Consider the following 19,530-nt stretch of genomic DNA (forward strand, 5'->3'; position numbering starts at 1 on the left):
TAAAAAATAAAAACAAAAACAAAGATGGGTACAGTGGTACATGACTATAATCCCAGCAGCTCAGAAGGCTGAGAAAGGAGGATCGCAAGTTCAAGGCTAGCCTGAGCAACATGACAAGACCCTGTTTCAAAATAAAATTTAAAAAGCTGGGAATTTAGTTCAGTATGCAGTCCCTAGGTTCAATTCCCAGTACCATAAAAATAAATAAATAAAAAATAAAATAAAACCAAAAAAATTCCAACTGGACCAATGAATCTAATCCCTGCTAAAAGGCAGCCTTCAGGACCTGGCTCAGCTAATTTAACATGAGACTTTCTATCTGGTCGGCAGGCATGTGCTAATCTCATTTGGAAGGAAGGAGAAAGGAAAGGCTGGTCAGAAAGATGCTTACAGGGTTTAAAGCACACTGGTCAGCCAGAACAACATCCTCTATTTCCTTAAAAGCAGAAAGAACTCAAATCCCCAACAATATAAGCCTAGTTTAGCAAATTTCTGTGCACCAACTCAACTGACTTAATGTTGAGTCATTAGACTGTCGGGAAATAACTTGTGATAATGTCAAATGAAAAACAGGATAAGAACTCTGATTGCAAGTACAAAAACACATGCCCATGGATAAGTATCAGAGATATACACACACAGTGGGAGACTACTGATAGGACTGTGTGCTTTCTTTGTCCTAGGAAAAAACATATTTATTTATTTATTTTTACTCTCTTTTTTTGGTACTGAGAATTGAACTCAAGTCTTTGCACTTGCCAGGCAGGTGCTGTGCAGCTGAGCTACATCCCCAGCCCTGAGCTATATCCCCAGCCCCATCATATTTAGATTAACTATTTTGAGCAATGAGGAATAAAAGGAGCCCCCCCCCCCATATTTGTATCTAATGCTGTTTGTTTCCTGAGTTCAAAAAGCCTCAATTTCTTTTTAAGAGAGGGTCTCCCTATGTAGTTCAAGTTGACCTGGAACTCATTAGGTATCTGAGGCTGGCCTCAAACTCACAGTGATCCTCCTGCCTCAAGCTCCTGAATACAGGCATGCACCACCATGCCTGGCAGCAGTCAATTTCTTACTGTGTCAGCAGGTGAAGTTTCTGGGTTCACAAGGTAAAGAAGGCCTAGGCCATTCCTACTGATGCTTTTAGGCCTCCAGCCTATCCGTTCCCCAGCCCCTGGGGAAGTCAGCAGAAGGGTCAGTCAGGAAAAGAGTAGGACAGGTCCAATATGCATATACAATACCTTTCTTGGTTGTGGTGAAATATTTTGAGTCAGTCATTTTGGTCCCTTATCTGTGGCTGGATTCTGCAAGACAGAGAAGAAAGGTGACCCAGAGCTGTGTTCATTTCCAGTTAGGGTCTCAGGGGAGGAGAAAGAGGAGGATGAGGAGGAAGATCCAACGCACGTGAGGCAGGGGAAGACAGCAGCTTATCCCTTTACAGGGCAAAGGAACTGTTAGACCATGATGGATCACAGTTGGGAGAGTAACTCTGAGGAATCCATCACACTTTTTTTCTTTTCTTTTCCTTTCCTTTCCTTTCCTTTCCTTTCCTTTCCTTTCCTTTCCTTTCCTTTCCTTTTTTCTTTCTTTCTTTCTTTTTTTTGCAGAACCAGGGATTGAACTCAGGCCCTTGTGCTTGCCACGGAAGCGCTTATTCTACTGAGCTATCTCCCTAGTCCCTCCATCACACTTTTGAATATGTATCTTTTGACTCAGCAATTCTAAGATTTTCTCCTACAAAAATATGTGCATAAGGACACAAGGGCTTTACTGCATTGCTATCCATAACAATGCACCACTGGAATAACTTAAATGCCCATTAATAAGGAAATGACCAGGTACTCTGAAGAGACTACTGGAAAAAGCACTTAACAGTCAATAATAACAGATCCCTTATGGTGCTTACCTTGCCCGGCCGGATTCTAAATGCTTCACATATGTTTATTCCTCCAAGGTTCCTTGGGAGGTGCTATCATTCCCCTAGACAGGAAACAACCTTGGGAAAAGCCAAGTTTCTCTACAAGCTCCCTAAGCTCCTAAAACAGATGTGTACTACTCATCCGTGGATAGAGACAGAATCTACACACTGAAGATTCTACAGTATTACCCAGTCTACCTTTACAATTTTCTCAAAGCATCTCTTAGGACATCTTCTAGTCCAAAAATCACAGTGCAAAGTACTAGTAGTAAGACAGATGGCTCAGTGGAATAAGCGCTTCCCTGGCAAGTGCAAGGGCCTGAGTTCAATCCCCAGTTCCAAAAAAAAACCTAGCAGTAAGACAAGGAAAGTACCAAAGCTCATTCATTCATTCATTCATTCATTCATTCGGTAAACACTACTAAGCATATTCTATTATTCAACAGTTCTTGATGATAAAAGAGGCTACTAAGGAGCCAAGTCATCCTAAATACATGAAGAAGGCTTCTGGAATTGCTCTGAGGTTTATTGGGAGGGATCATTTACTATGCCCCCATTAAAACCAGGGGTCTATAAGCATTATCTCATTTAATTCAACCAGTAGGGAAATAGCTTTTAACTCCATTTTATTATTATTTTTTAAATGTATTTGGTTGTTACAAGGTCTCACTACGCAGCTTGGACTGCATAGTGATCCTCCTGTTTTCAGCCTCTCCAGGGCTGGGATTACAAGTGTGTGCCACTATGCCCAGACTCTGGCAAGCTCAGCCTGCTGTGAGGGTGGGGCTGGCGCAGCATGTGGTGCTGGGGATCGAACCAGGGTCCCTGCATTTGCCTAAACTTGCCTAAGCAGGCACCTCAGTCCGCTGAGCTATCTCACCAGTCCTTAACTCCATTTTAGATTAGGAAATGGGCTCAGAGATATCATAGAACTCACTCAAGGCTTGTAGCATGGCTTGTAGGTGGCTGGGTACGAGACCCTCTCAGATCTACCAAACTATGTGCCTATGCTGTATTGATGAAATAATTCTGCTAAAGATATAGTCCAAAAAAAAAATGAGACTTCTAAGGGTACCTTTCAACACCTGTGATTTTTTCTGGTATCAGAAAACCAGAGTAAACTTGCTTCACTTTGTCCCTTCTGTTGCCTCTATGGTAGCGATGTCAACATGTGGGCCCCAAAACACTTCCTTTCCATTCAATGGGGAGACAGCATGAAAGGTGATGACAGGACAGATGCAAGGAATCACGAATCCTTTCATGATCTCTGGAAACTAAACAACATACCTTCTCTGTAACCCAGGTGTATTCCAGGTTTAGTTTATATTCCCAGTACGATGACATTAGAGATGTCCCCCAGCTAAGATTCTGTTTCAGTGATCAATGGGAAACAAATATGGACTGTCTCAGGGTTGCCTTCAATTCTTTGTAAATTCTGTTAGAATAACAGAATAATACTGTTTTGTCTGCTGACAAAACAGCACAAAGAAAAAAGATATACTTCTATTTTCCTCTTGTTTTGCAAAGTTAAAGGGGGAAGAAGGTCCATTTCTACAGGAACTGCTGAAGAGAACAGAGACCACACATCTGATGCTGCAAGTCCTGCAGCGAGGCCTCTACCTTGCCAGTCCTCACAGTATGAAGTTGGGCTGCAGATGGATCCACAAAGAAAAGACTATGTGGGGCCTGCCGTGCAGCTCTGTCCACCCTTCTTTTCATGTTTGGCCCAAGCCTCCGCATATGTTGAGTGTTCAATTGATAGCTGTTCAAAGAAATAAAAAGGGGCCATTGGAAATCTCAGGGAAGCTCAGCCTGCTCTCAGACGACTCTTATGTAAGGAGTCCGCATTTGCTTCTAAGAGGAATTTATTTAAACATTTTTTTCCTCCCCTGCACACAAATAAAACCATTTTCTCAGAGAAGCCTCACCAACCTAAAGGTTCCTTCTAAAATCCTGAGAATGAGAAGCTAAAAAAGATAATGGGATTTCTGTCATATCATAAAGGGCTGTTGAGTGCCAGAAGCCAAATTTATTTGAGAATGTAACTGGCAAAAGTGTCCAAAGTAGGAGGATGCTCTGTTCTTCAAGGTTAGTTGACTGTAAGGAAGGGGATAATTAATAGCAAAAGAAATTACAACTCAAAGTACCATAAAAGGAACTTAAGTCTCTCTCCAACTTTGTGTATGTGTGGTGCTAGGTGTGAAGCCCAGGGCTTGTGCATACAAGCTAAGGGCTTTACCACTGAGCCACATCCTCAGCCCATTAAGTCTAAAAAACCAAAAAAACAATTAAAAACTACCTAACTTCAGGGCTGCTCAGTCCTTTATTCTACAGCAGAAGAGAGTGTAGAAGGGAGAGATGACTCTCTTCATCTGCAGGTACAATAAAACAACTGGGGATCTTGAATTCCCTGAATACACACTTCCAGCAACAGACTCAGGTCAGTGTCCTATGCAACTGAGCAGAAGGAGGAGAGTGGAAAAGCTTCTCTTTTTGAAGATTAAAAAAAGATAAAAGCCAGGTGCACTGCCCCATTCCTGGAGTTCCAGCTACTCAAGAGGCTAAGGAAGTGGACAGCTTGGGCCCAGGGTTTTAAGGACAGCCTGAGCTACACAGTGAGACTTTGCCTTAAAAAAAAAAAAAAAAAAAAGCTAGAGCAGCATAATCAGCTAGTCAAATGCGCATGGCTGCTGATAACCCTGCAGTAAAGCTTTGATGATATGCCTGCTTTTACAGGTTTAAGCAGAACTTTTGATGAGATTCCTTTCAGAGATGCTAAGCAACTAACTATTCCAATTTGGAACTACCCCTAGTTCACTGGCATAGGCTGTTACTTATTTCTGCAGTAGATCCCTCTGCACAGGGCCCAGTGAGACTGGTGATGTAGAAACTGTTTTCCTCTGAAGCCGGTTACACACAGGAAATTAGAGGAGGAAGGAAATGCCAGGAAAAATGAAAATTTCATGCAGGTAGAGTGACCTCAAAGCACTGCATCAAAACAAAAACAATCTCTCACTACACTGTAAAAGCTTGCCCATAGCTGCTGATCTACTGAGGAAGGCTATCTTCTTTCCTCCTTTCTGTTATAAGGATCCTCACGCCAGTACAAATTGGATGCCAGTGAGAGAGAGTTTGCACTCTCTCTGCAGGAATGGGAAAAAAAACTCTACACTTCAGCTCTAGAGGATTTTGCACTTATAGATGCCATAGGAAAGATGTGCTTTCTTTGACACTGTTAAGCTGTTGATCCATAGCATCTCTACCCCCATGGAGGCCAAAGAGGCAAAGTCCTTGTTTTCTGATGATTATGATCAGGTGAATGTGCCACACTTAGAAGCAGGTGGCCAAGTTAGACAAGAAAATGTTTAGGGGGCCAGGGAGATGGCTCAGTGGAATAAGTGCTTCCCTGGCAAGCACAAGGGCCTGAGTTCAATCCCCGGTTCCGCAAAAAAAAAAAAAAAAAAAGGAAAAGAAAATGTTTAGGATTTAGAACCCATCTTTGGAAGTGACAGAGAACATTTTATGAAGCAGTAATTAAAAGGAATTTTTAGTTAAAAACTGTTTTGGGCAGTGTGATGAGTCACTTGTGTTATGGAGAGTGCATTTTGGGCCAAAATCTCCCTCAATTTCAGCACTTAAGGAACGCCTCAAAGTGAATACACAAAACTAAAATCGAGGCACTCACAATTCGTTTTGGCTGTAAGGAGCTACTAATGCACCTGTCCCCACCTCAGGTCAACCTTTCCACACCCACAGAAGATTATGATTCTAATACCACATCCCAGAAGCAGTTCCTGTTCACATCAATAAAGAAGCTGAATAATAAAACCTGAAATACCAGATAGCTCAGCGGACTAAAGCACCTGTTTAGGCAGAGCACAGTGGCTGGGGTTCCATCCCCAGCCCGCCATGCCAGTCCCACCCCCAGAGCATGCTGAGACAGTGATTGAGACTGGGTATGGAGGTGCTAGTCTGTAATCCCAGCACTTGGGAGACTGAAAACAGGAGAATCACTACTAGTCTGATCTATGTAGTAAAGGGCCAGGGAGATGGCTCAGTAGAATAAGTACTTCCCTGGCAAGTGCAAGGGCCTGAGTTCAATCCCCGGTTGCCCCAAAAAACAAACCCCCCCCAATTTTTTTTTCTGATCTATGTAGTGAGACCCTGTAGACCTTGTACTTAAAAAAAAAAAAAAGAAAAATACTCAAAAAAATTTTAAAAAGAAAAAAAATTAAATAAATCAAACTGAAATATAATAGTTTTCTAGAATAATAGGCTCTTAGTAACAATCACTGATACACTAGGCTGGAACAAAGATGTAATCAAAAGGTAGAACTAGGTTGTAAGAAAAGAGAAAAAAATGCTGAAAATATTCTTACTCAACATCTTTGGATTTTAAGTCAGGCATAGTTGTATATGTCTTTATGACATTCTAAAACAAACAGAAGAAGCAAAAATCTAGGCTACAGTGATAGAAGTTAGATCAGTGGCTGTGGCTCTGGAAGGGAGCCCATCAAGCCCCTGAGGATGTTGGAAATGATCTGTATCCTGACGCTGATAATGGCCATATTGTGCACCTAAGAGTTAACCTGAAATTTTACTTGGTGTAAGCCATAGAAATATTAAAAACAAATTTTTAAAATAACAATGTAAGGGGTTGGGGAGATGGCTCAGTAGAATATGCGCTTCCCTGGCAAGTGCAAGGGCCTGAGTTCAATCCCCGGTTCTGCCAAAAATAAAATAAAATAAAATAAATAAAAACAATGTAACACTCTTTCCTTGGAGAAGAAAAAAAAGAGAGACTGGAACACTGTTAAATTTAGTGTGATGATTTTGACAAGTGAAGTTGGGCAAACAAACTGCCTTTTTTTTTTTTTTGGTGGAACCAGGGATTGAACTCAGGCCCTTGCGCTTGCCAGGCAAGCACTTATTCTACTGAGCTATCTCCCCGGCCCCAACAAACTGCTTTTTAAAAAAAAGATGGACTTCTTTCTGCCTTTCTTATTAGCTTATGTTAGCCTGAAGTTTCCAAAACCTCCTCTCTTGCTGTAAAAATAAGACTGGATTAAAACAATGAGAGAGCCAAAAAAAAAAAAATTTAGTGTGACAGAAAACCTAGATAAACATCTTAAAGAAACCATGAATTTGGCTAGTCAAATAGCTCAGCGGATTAAAGTGCCTGTTTAGGCAGATGCAGGGGCCAGAGGTTCAATCCCTGGGCCTGCCATACCGGCCCCACCCTCAGGGCACACTAAAATGGCAACTGAGACTAGGTGTGGTGGTGCGCACCTGTAATCCCAGAACTTGGGAGGCTGTAAACAGGAGGATCGCAAGAGTCCAATCTATATAGTGAGACCCTGTAGAACCTGTGCTAAATACAAAAAAATTAATAAAAATAAAAAAAGAAAAGAAACCATGAATTTAATTACATAGACATCAAGTTTTCAAGCTGGGTATGGTGGTGTATGCCTCTAATCCCAACACTCAGGAGACTTGAGACAAGTGGTTGGCCATGAACTCAAGGTCAGCCTGGATTACACAGCAAGACCTGATCTCAAAATTTTTACAAAGTGAAAAAGGGATGAAGATGTAGCTCAAGGTTAAAAACCTGGGTTTAATCCCCAGTACAATTAAATAAATAAAGCAAATTATTATTTTTTTGGTACCAGGATTCCAACTCTGGGCCTCAAGCCTGCTGGGAAGGTACTGAGCCTGCAAAGCAACATCCCAGGCCCATAAACAAATAAATAAAGGAATTCGGGAGGGAGTTAGGGGGAAAGGTCCTGTTTATCTACCTAAACACTCTGCTGCCCCACAGGAGCCTCCTTTGCACTCACTTGCATCGTGACAGACTCAATTGATGTCTCAGACTTCTCTACAGCCCTCTTCATGCCTTTAATTCAGGATGCGCCCTGTTTAACACTGTCAACACTGCAGTATTCCTGGCACATTCTAGGAGCTCACCAAATGTTTGGTGGCATCAGAAATGAAAAGATGGGCTCCTGGAGAAACCTGAAAGCCAGGACCCATAACAGATAAGGCAACTCTGTGACAAGCACCAGACAGTAAGCACTGGGCAGACTGGGAACATAAAGTTTTGCTGTAAACTTTAAACAAACAAGGCAAGGTTGATCCAATGCCAAGATGGCTGCCCAGAAGTCTAGCTTTGCTATCAACAGCTGTGTGACCTTGGGTAAAAATCACCCCATTTCTAGACCTTACTTTCTCCAACTGTCAAGCAAAACTTTAACCAGATAATGTGTTTTCAATAAAAGTAGAACTGCACCATTTGAAGGAATATTGGGGAGCCTACGGGTTGGCTCATTCTACTATGCCCACTTCTCTTCCTCCTCACCAGGGGCCCTTGAGACACCCTATGGTTCCAAGGCACAGTTTGAAAGCGAGTTTACTAAATGGCAGAATCCCTCCCACATTTTACATGGTATCATTTCCTACTTAATGAGGGGCCCATTTTTCCACCAATGGGTATTATTTCTTGGGTGTCAAACAAAAGAAGTGAAATGTGATCATTCTAAGACCACACATAAGACGTTTATTAGATAAAAGAACAAATTTAGCACGCAGTCTAAGCCAGTGAACCTTACTAGGTCTTTGGTAGGAAGGAAAACAGTAATAAGTCAAGCAGGAAATGACTTTAATTCCCCAAAAGACTGGACAATGGTCAGGGGAAGGACTTCTCTAGTCTCAGGGCAGTGACTCTTGTCAGCTCAGTCTCTGCAATTAGATGAGAAGTGTGCAATTGGTAGTGCTAGTACATGCAGGGCACACCATCAGTATTCGGTGGATTAATGAGAGCGCCAATTGGTGTTATAGGATTAGCCAGGGATACTGCTATAGGAAAAGAGGAAAGAGACATTCGAGAAGGTCTGATCCAGTTGCCATGACCTATCTTTGTATGCAAGGATATTTGGACAGAGAAAACTGATCTCTGAGGGTCTGTGTTGGAGGCTTCAACTATTAAACTTGCTCCTGATGAAAGCATTCAGAAACCTGCTCCCAAGCACATGGAGCCCAAGGACCCTCAAGACTAAGAAAAACAGTGAATAAAAGGGGCCAGTGTGGTACTGCCATTTCCTCTTCACCTGAAACAAAAAAGCCACATTATGATTGTTCCATGTTATGCTTTCAATTGTCTCAAGTACCTGATTCATGCCACAAATAATCTCGTCTGTGTATTTTCCCCTGGAAGCTTAAAGTCTTAAAGATAATGACTTTAGCCATCCCTCCTCATCTAGCAGTGTCCTTTTATTTTTCATTAAACTTGCTTATTTGACTCTTTTTATGGTGCTTGGGGTTGAACCCAGACAGAGCCTTGTGCATGCCAGGGAATGTTCCAACCAATGAATTACAAACCCCACACAACAGTTTATTTTTGTTCTCCCAGTACTGGGGACTGAATCCAGGGTCTTTGTACCAAGGTATATTGATATATTTATATATATATATCTGTATATATACCTCCTGAGTTCAATTTCTGGTACCCTCAAAAAAAAAAAAAAAAAAAAAAAAAAAAGATGTGTAATGTACATGTACCAACTCCCCACAATGAATTGAATGTAATCATTATGTACTACAAACATGTATTGATAAATTAAAAATTTTAAAAAAGGGTTACAATTTGTGTTCCTTTTCATGCTCAGAAAGAAAGAGGCCAGGTGTCGATGCACATACCTATAAAGTTATACAGATATAGATACAGATTTTTTTTTTATAAGATCTTGCTAAGTTGCTCAAACTGAGCTTCAACTTCATAACTTCTTGCTTCAGCTTCCCAAAGCGCTTGATTATAGGCCTGTGCCACCACACCTGGCATGAAGTCTCCAAAAACCAAAGGCCTGTAATCCCAGCACTTGGGAGGCTGAGGTAGCTAGACTGCCATAAATGTGAAGCCAGGGGCCAGGGAGATAGCTCAGTAGAATAAGTGCTTGCCTGGCAAGCGCAAGGGCCTAAGTTCAGTCCCCGATTCTGAAAAAAAAAAAAAAGAAAGAAAGAAAGAAAGAAAAGAAACACGTTTGAAGCCAGCCTAGGCTACACAGCAAGATCCTGTCTTAATTAATTGGTCAATTATAATTTTTTTTCCCCCCAGAACTGGGGATTGAACTCAGGCCCTTACACTTGCCAGGCAAGCGCTTATTCTACTGAGCTCTCTATCTCCCCAGCCCCGGTCAATTATAATTGTCTTAAGTAATTAAATAAAAGGAAAAGCGTCCTCACAGGTAAATGTCAAAGTTCACTTTACAGACAGGGAAGCAGGTTAGCCCAATTCAGTGATTAAAAGGGTGACTCAGCAGTAGAAAAACTGGCTTTCAGACTTTCTGAGATAATGTGGTCACCAAACTCACACCAACAGGCTCTTTCAAGTCAGTTCAGCAACTATGGAAAGACAAATTAAACATGTAAGTTTAAATATTGCAAAGTTTCTCTTATATGAGAAACCTAAAATAGAAAGAAAACCCCAAAATAAGACATAACAAAAAACAAGATAGATATTTTACAAACGAGAAGGGAATGGGAAGTGAAGGAGATGTAAAACAATTAAGATGTGTAATGTAGCCAGAGATGTAGCTCAGTGGCACAGCACTTGCCTGGCAAGCACAAGGTCCTGAGTTCAATTTTTGGTAATCCCCTCCCCCCAGAAAAAGATGTGTAATGTACATATATAAAGCCACCATTCAAGGACAGCCTGTGCTATATACTGGGATGTTGTCGCAAACCAACCAACCAACGAGCCCTACAAAAAAGGAAAAAGGTAGAGGCATAAGTAATGGTCAATGTATGTACATCATAGGCCAGACACTATGTAAAGAGCTTTAAATTATAATAATCTATAAAAAAGGTTTCAACAATAATTACACATACACACACGTGCATATGCGTATCCGTGTGCGCACACACACATACATAGAGACAATTTCCCCGCAAAAAGGTATACACAATTCAGGAAAAGAAAAAGTTGTGGTGGCAGGGGAGATAGCCCGGCAGTTGCAAGGACCTGGGTTCAATCCCTGGCACTGCATGCTGTGCTGGCCCCAGAACCCTGGGCATGCCGAGCCAACCACCAAAACCAGGCATGGTGGCGCACACCTATAATCCCAGAGCTGGGGAGGCTGACACAGGAAGATCACTATGAGGCTGAGCTGCATAGCGAGATCCTGTATCAATTTTTTAAAAAATAAGTTGTATAAATATTTTATTTTTTTCCATAATTTTGAGATGTATAAATATTTTAATACTAAATTTATTGAGGCACCATGAAAATCCTCATGTGCATGTGTTTCTTTCTTTCTTTTTTTTTTTTTTTTTTTGGCAGAACAGAGGATTGAACTCAGACGCTTGCATTCACCGAGAAAGTGCCTATTCCACTGAGCCATCTCCCTGGCCCCTTCATGTGCATGTGGACAAAGCAGTCAATCTACTGGGAGTCAGTATCTGGTGTACATTAAAATATTTATACAACTTTTTTCCTTTTTTTTTTGTGGAACCGGGGATTGAACTCAGGCCCTTGCGCTTACCAGGGAAGTGCTTATTCCACTGAGCTATCTCTCCGGCCCCAACTTTTTTCCTTTCTTGAAGTGTGTATACCCTTTTTTGGGCAGATTATATATCTGTTGTATGTGCTGTCTCACTATGTAAGTTCAAGCCACCCTTGAACTCACTCTGTAGCCCAGGCTAGCCTTGAATGTGTGGTAATCCTCCTTCAGCTTCCTGAGGGCCTACCAAGTACTGGGATTACAAGCAAGTATCACCATGTCCTGGTAAAAAGTTTGTTGTTTTGGGTTTTGTTTTTGTTTTGTGGTACCGGGGATCAAACTCAGGACTTTGCACTGCCAGGCAGGTGTTTACGCCACTGAGCTATCTCCCCAGCCCTGGTAAAAGGTTTGAATTTTTCAAGTTCAGAGATGACAAGATTGACGTCCAAAGAAGTCAAGGCATTTGTTTGGAGCTATGTACCTAAAACACGTAGAGCCAACATTCTCCACCACTGCCCCACGATATACCAGGACAGAAGTTTTACTCTCCAGTGAGGCAACTCCTCTGAATAAATCCCTGGCAGAAACACATTTCAAGCTAAAGGGTACCTAAAGTGAGTTGTCACCTATCCGTACATTGGACGTTGAACCTCAGGTTATTTTAAGGCCAGCCTATGTAGCCTGGACAACAGACATACCAAGTTTAGTAAAGTGCTTCATGAAAGCCTGTCTGGATTAGCTTGCCAAGTTATGGGCCTCTTGGGCTTTGGCTTAAACCTGATTAATCAAAATCAATCTCCTGAAGCCCATTGGCAATTACAGGCCTCAAAATGAGAAGGAATCAAAGACAGACAAATGTGACATGCAAGCAAAAACAAAACAAAACAACAAACAAAAAATTTTAAATACTAAAGAGTAAATCCAGGGCCTTTGCACTAACTTACATCCTTAGCCACTAAAAAAATAAAATAAATAAATAAATAAATAAATAAACTGACACAGGGTCTTGCTGAGTTGCGCAGGCTGGTCTTGAACTTGTGATCCTTCTATCTCAGCCTCCCAGGGTGCTGGGATTACAGATATGTGCTAGCACACCTCACTAAGCAATATTCTTACATCAGCACTGAATCTCTAAAACCTTATTCTAGAATGAGGTACCAGTTCTCAATTTACATGCAACACAATGTAGAAAGATCTGCTGCCAAGAAAAAGAAACATTCCTCTGTAGTCTTCTGGAAAGCTTTCAAATTAATCAAAGTGAGGAGAAAGAGGTCAAACACTACAGAATCAGTTCCTTGTGACCTCTGTTCTCCAACCTATAGAGTGGGGACATTTTCTGAGAGTCATTTACCAGGAACAACAATGTTGAGTGCTGTCCACTGCGCACCTGGGGCTGAGTCTCATTCAGAAGCATACACAGTAAGTGAAAAGCAGTCTTCTCCCATGGGACTCTTATAGATTTAGTGGACAAGGACTGCAGAGGCAGAGCAGAATGATCCTGCCTTCCAGATAACTGCCACCAAAGTTCAGAGGAAAGCTGGGTATTAGTAATTTGCCTGTAATTCTGGCAATCTAGAAGGCTGAGGCAGGACGTCCTCTTAGATGAACAACTTAGTTAGACAGGTCAGATTTAGAAAGGGAGGGATGGAGGCAACATGGAGATAGACCCACAGATGCCAGTATAACAAAGAAGGGAACTGAGAACAGCAGAGCTACTACCAATGCTGGCTAGCTAGGAGCAGGCTCATGCTGAGTGATGTGTAGCCTCTCTCTCATTTCATTCTCAAAGTAATCCACTTAAAAATAAGGGATTAGGAACACAGAGAGGACTGGTATATCCTAGGCCCAAGCAAGCCTGTGTGTTCAGAAGTCTGCGAATTCCTGCCTGGCTGCAGGGAAGGACTTAGAAGGGAGAAAAGAGCAGATGAACTTCAGAATGATGAGCTTCAGCATGGCGTTGCCTACCAGGGTGTACTAGACTCTACTGCGAGAAAATGCAGCAGTCTTGTTCAATGACAGGTCATTCACTGATGAATATTTCACACTTATGATCACTGCTTCCCTCCTGAGATGCTTTCTTTCCTTGGATTCTTGGAGGTCCTACCCTCTGTTTACCCTCTTAGCCACAGTGCATGCCTTCTTAGTTTCTCCTTCAACACCAGAATGTACCAAGGGTTCAGGCTTGGCCTTTCTTCTCTTTTTCATCTATGCTATTTCACCTCTGGATGATATCATACAGTGTCACAGCTGTAAGTATCACTTACAAGCTGACAACTCACAACCTTACATCCTGGGCCCAAAGTTTTCCCTGAACTTGTATATCTAAACCACCCAGATAACATCTCCACTTGAATGCCTACTTGACTAGGAGGCACCTCCAACTGGACATGAAGAAAACTGACCTCCAGCTGACTTCCCTCAACCATCTCTTCCTGCAATCTCACAATCTAGCTATTGCCAACATCATCTTCTACAGGTTCACAGGTGAAAAACCTCAGTCACCCTTGACACCATGCTCTCTCACTTATACCCCATACCTCATCTGTCAGGAAGTCCTATTTGAAGTACCTTCAGAATGAATCTAGAGTCTAAGAAGTGGCTTCATCACTACAACCTGGCCCCAAGCCACCACACCTCCCACGGAGACTGCTACTTACGATGCTCCCACCCTGCTCCTGACAACTTCTCAGCAATAATCCTATTACAGTCTAAGATAGCAGCATTCCTCTGTTCAATGTTCTCCAACATTTACCCATCTTGCTCAAGAATAAAAAGCTTAAGACCCTTCCATGGTCTCACAGCCCACAAGCTCTGGATGAGATGTACTCCTTGCCTCTGCCATTACCTCTTCAGGTCCAGCCATGTGGGTTTCTTTACTGATCCTTGAACACAGAGGCATGTTTCTACCTCAGGACTTTTGTACATGCTCTTGCCAGGAAGGTTGTCTCTCCAGATAGCCTCATGGCTCAGACCCTTTTAAGTCTTGGCTCAAATGCCACTATCTCATTGAGGCCTTCTCTGACCACTTTATTTCAAATTGTACACTCCTCCAACCATCCTCACCATTTCCTAACCCTCTTTCCTCCTTTTTTTCCATTAGTTATATCCCCTCTATACTATAGAATACATACTATATGCCATAAAATGGACTTAATTGTCTCTTTTTTCTCCATTCATAATGTAAATTCTAGGACAGCAAGGACTTTGTCCATTTTGTTCACCAATGTATTCCGAACTCCTGTCTACAGACCACACAAATAGGCACTCAATTTTTTTTTTTTTTTTTTGAACCAGGGATTGAACTCAGGCCCTTGTGCTTGCCAGAGAAGCGCTTATTCCACTGAGCCATCTCCCTGGCCCCATCAATAAATATTTGAGTGACTAGCATTCAAATATCTTCTTAGGGAATTTTCATGTCTTGTAAAGCAACGTCACCTGGACAGAAGCCTCCCAACGTTCCATTCATTAGGTCTGCCAGGATCAGAGATACAGATGCTCCAGTTGTCAAGCTATTCTGAGTACTAAACATGCCAGGCCCTTCCCTATCCCATTTTATAGCCAAGAACTGGAAAGTGGGTACATAATGAGAGAGAGAAGGGGTGTGGGGGGGCAGAGTCAGACAGAGGAAGGGCAAAAGCCAGAAGATCAGGTGATAACATCTAAAATGGAAGAAACACTCAGCACTTCGTGAAGTAAAGCTAGGTCACTATCAGCTGCTTCCATAAGCTCCCATAGGCTCCAAGAGTGAGCAGATGATAGGAGGTGAGGCTTCTGGTAATGTGAACACAGCCAGGCCCTTCCTCCCTTGCCTTAGTAACTCTCCAGGCCCACAGACCCTGTGTTCTACTAAATGCCATGTTCTCACTGAGCTCTGCATTTATTAATCTTCTGGCCTTGATTGTCCTTTCTTGCTCCAATTTATCCTTCAAATTACAGTTGAGATGCTAGACGCTATCACTTGAAAGATACCTTCCTGGGGCTGGGAGATGACTCAGTAGAATAAGTGCTTCCCCGGCAAGCACAAGGGCCTGAGTTCAATCCCCAGTTCCACAAAAAGAAAGAAAGAAAGAAAGAAAGAAAGAAAGAAAGAAAGAAGAAGAAATAGAAGAAGAAGAAGAAGAAGAAGAAGAAGAAGAAGAAGAAGAAGAAGAAGAAAAGAAAGAAACCTTCCCTTCATCTACTACAATAAGATATTTTTCAGTCCCCACCTTCCAGTTGTCTTAGAATTTTTTTATACATTTACTGAGCACCTGCCATTTATAAGAAGCACATGCTGAGGATGCAACAGTAAATGAAAGAGATAAAAACTGTTCCCTTCATGGAGTTTACATCCTAATGGTGGACAGAGATAATAAACAAGATAAATAAGTAAAATATATAAAATTTTAGCTAGTAATAAGTGATTCTGAGGGACAGGGAGATGGTTAAGTAGAATAAGCACTTGCCTGGCAAACGCAAGACCTTGAGTTCAATCCCCAGTACTGCAAAACAAAAAAAAAGAAAAAAGAAAGAAAGAAAGAAAATAAGTTATTTTGAGGCAAAGAGAGCAGGGAAGGAGGATCACAGTAGCACTGATATTGAAGAGCTGAAATTTAACTAGAGTGGCTACAGAAGGGTTCCTTGAGAAGGTGACAGGTAATCTATGGGGAAAAGTCTGTTAAGGGGCCATGGAGATGACTCAGTGGAATAAGCGCTTCCTTGGCAAGCGCAAGGGCCTGAGTTCAATCCCTGGTTCCAGGAAAAAAAAAAAAAAAAAAGTCTGCTAAGCAAAGCCCAAGGACCTGGGAGTGACTCAATGATATAGTGGTTGCTTAGTCCCAGGTTTGATCTTGAGCACCACAAAGTGCGAGAGAGATACTGAGAGGGAGAGAAAGAGAAAGAGAAAAAGAGGGAGAGAAAAAAAGAATGAAGACAAGGAAGAGAAGGAAGATAAAGAAGGAAGATAAGGAATGAAGGAAGGGAGGGAGAGTGGCAGGCAGGTAGGCAAAGCTGGGAAAGGTAAGGATTTTCCCAGCTTCTATTGGTAAGCCAGGAGCCTTGGCAGTGTTCTGAAAAAAGGAGTCCTTGGATTTGGCTTAAACTTTAACAGGCTCTAGCTACTGTATCTTTCATTTTTCCTCATGGCTAATCAGTTTTTCCAAACATTGAAATTTTATTTATTTATTTATTTTTGGATAGGGTCTCCCTTTGCAGTTCAGACTGGCCTTGAATTCACAGCAATCCTCCTGTCTCAGCCTCCTAAGTGCTGGGATTACAGGCATGCTACCACACCTGGATTGTTTTCTATTTCTACTTTGTCTCTTTCCTCCATAAGAAAGCAACCCAATGGCAGAAATCATGTCTGATTTTGTTTACCTATTGGAATGTTTTTTTAATTAACATTTTTTTTTTAAATTTTATTTATTTGTGTGTGTGTGTGTGGCCAGCTCAGCCCACCAGGGGGCAGGGCTGGCTGGCATGTGGTGCTGGGGGATTGAACTGCAGTCCCTGTGCTTTGCCAAGCTTGTTCTAAGTAAGTGCTTTAGACCACTGAGCCATCTCACCAGCCCCCTATTGGAATGTTGATACCAGGAGGTCTCAAGGAAATACTGGATGAATTACGCTAGACTTATGATATCTCTGCTCTCAGTGTCTCAACATTCAGCAATCCAAACACCTTCGAGATTCAAGTTTGAGCACAACAATGGCTGGCTATACAGATCCTGTCATTCTATTCTCAATGTGTTTAAGATCCTAAAGATACCAGCTGTGATTGTGTGCACCTGTAATTCCAGCTACTCTGGAAGTTGAGACAAGGGGATCACAAGTTCAAGGCCAGCCTGGGTAACTCAGCAAGACTGGCACAAAATAAACAAAACAATAGCTAGGGATATAGCTCAGAAGTATAGCAATTCCTTAGCATGGGAGAAGCCTTGGGTCCAATCCTTAGTGCCCACGACCCACGACCCCAAAAACAACAGGATATGATTTTAAAAATATCTGCTACCCAAGTCTACTCTTTTATAGAACTCAGCTGTTGAAGTGCTGCAAATGAACATTGAAAGTCGGTTTTAGGGGCTGGAGAGATGGCTCAGTGGTCTAAAGCACCTACTTGGAACAAGCTTGGCAAAGCATAGGGACCGCAGTTCGATCCCCCAGCACCACATGCCAGCCAGCCCTGCCCCTTGGTGGGCTGAGCTGGCCACACACACACACACACACAATAAATAAATGTTAAAAAAAAATTTAAAAAAAAAATTCTGAAGTTAAAAAAATTCTTAAAAAAAAAAAGAAAAGAAAGAAAGTCGGTTTTAAAGCTTTTGAGACCTGGCTTCCAAATTCATCTTCTTCCAGCTTAGTGTCCACACGGGGTATAGATGGTAACTTGAGGTACCAATGACAAAGGCATCTCAGCTGATAATGAACTCTGGAACTTCTAAAGCCAAAACTCTCACTTCAACTAGTTGGGGCCTCCCAAGTTTAGAGACCTCTTGGTGAAGGCCAAGCCTGAGGCTAAAGACACAAAAAGCATGATGTTTGGAAGTCTAGAACAGTAACACCTCAGCTCTATTAACAGGAGACAATCTAAGAACAAGAGGTTTGTAATGCTAACAGGTCAACACACAAAGCTCTTGGGAGTCCCCAGCCCATTTTATAGACAAGTGGGTTTGATAAATATTAGCCACCACTATTACTCCCCAGGGAGATTGTTTACCACCTCTTTGCTCCACCCAGTTATCAATGCTACCACCTGGGCACTCAGATGGTAGCAACAGTAGTTCAAGAGTACTTAATTCCACCCCTGGTCACACATTCCTTTTTCCTTTCTTTCTTTTTTTTTTCCCCCATACATTTCTTTCAATCCCTCTGGGATGACAGGATGGATACCACCCGGATGGACACCACCTTTGAATTCCTTAGGAGTCAAGGAACCTTAACAATTCAATATAATATTAATTCATTTATTTATTCACCAAACACTCTGCACTAACTCCACACCAGACTTCTTATCAAGTGAGTCTGTGAAAACCCAGTTAACATACATAAATGCTTGTGAAGGATTAAGAGCTCTTTATTAAGACAGTGCTGTAAACAATCACGCCCACAGTGACGGTTGCTATAAGACACCAAGGAGGGACATCCAGCTCAGATCTACAAGATGGGGGCCATCACAAGGGGACCATCCAAGTAGTGGTCCAGCAAAGGAAGTCAGGTAGAGTTTGAGGAGCGGCAAATAAGATTCAGGCAGAAGCAGCAGCACAAAGCAAAGACAGAAATAAAGAGGTTAGGCCTGCAGAAGTGGCAAGCCAGTGAGTTTCACTGCAGCTTGGGAGGTGGAGGTATAAAGAGGGAATGAGAAAGAAGGTCAAGTAGGAGCCAGAGCCCACAAGACCTTGGATGGCATGCTAAGGAAAGCAAGTTTTAACCTGAGGGCAATGAGGAGCCACTGATGGATTTTCACGCAATATTTTCTTCTTAAGGATTCCCCAACTTTTCTGGTGGTATTTTCTCTTTGGAGTATTTGCTCCTCTCTGTGTAAAGAGATAAACAATGAAAACCTTCTTCTGGGTTGTGATAATAACAATGACCCATCTTAGGCAAAAAAAGGTACGTTCAGAAAGAAAAGTATCTTCAAGCAACAGATGCCCCACAACTTTTAGAAATACACCAAAGTACACAGTCCATATCCAGGCCATGCTTGCTTACTGCTAGCACTTCAAGTTTTAGTGCCAGACTCGAGAGATTTCTGGGAAATGAGCAGTTAAGATGTGCAAGTTCCAAGGATGACTAGCAAAAGATGAAAGTCCAAGCCCAGACACTGGAGGACTAACAGACTAAACTTGTTCTGAAATACTTTTAGGAAGTGAAACATGTAGGGTAGGAGAAGTCCTGTGTACACAAAATCTGTTTGCAGAAGGAAGCAGCACCCCAAAACCCAGGCTTGCCAGCCTTTCTCAGACACAGGCTCCAGCAGGCATCAACTGGCTTAGGGTCAAAGCACCCCATAATTATAGGTTCTACATAATTTACTTATCCCACTCCTACAGAAACTTGGGGTGGGGCAGGGGTAAGGGTGGTCAGTATTATTTTAGATTGAGGTTAGGAGACTCAGTTGAAGTAAATTGTCTGGGGCTGGTGAGATGG

At 42.1% G+C, this 19,530-nt stretch overlaps 1 protein-coding gene across 4 annotated transcripts in view; it reads right to left on the minus strand.

Moving 5' to 3' along the window:
• Ap1b1 (adaptor related protein complex 1 beta 1 subunit) overlaps positions 1-19,530 on the minus strand; it is a 60,760-nt gene that overhangs the window by 39,073 nt on the left and 2,157 nt on the right. For all 4 annotated transcript variants that reach the window (XM_004628045.2, XM_004628047.2, XM_004628044.2 and 1 more), the window contains exon 2: positions 1,239-1,301. In XM_004628045.2, the coding sequence (XP_004628102.1) occupies positions 1,239-1,275 (37 nt within the window). In that variant the 5' untranslated portion in view covers positions 1,276-1,301. The remainder of the gene's footprint in view (positions 1-1,238; positions 1,302-19,530) is intronic.

The sequence above is a fragment of the Octodon degus genome, unplaced genomic scaffold, assembly GCF_000260255.1.
Source record: "Octodon degus isolate 3935 unplaced genomic scaffold, OctDeg1.0 scaffold00021, whole genome shotgun sequence".
In the NCBI taxonomy this organism is placed as follows: Eukaryota; Metazoa; Chordata; class Mammalia; order Rodentia; family Octodontidae; genus Octodon; species Octodon degus.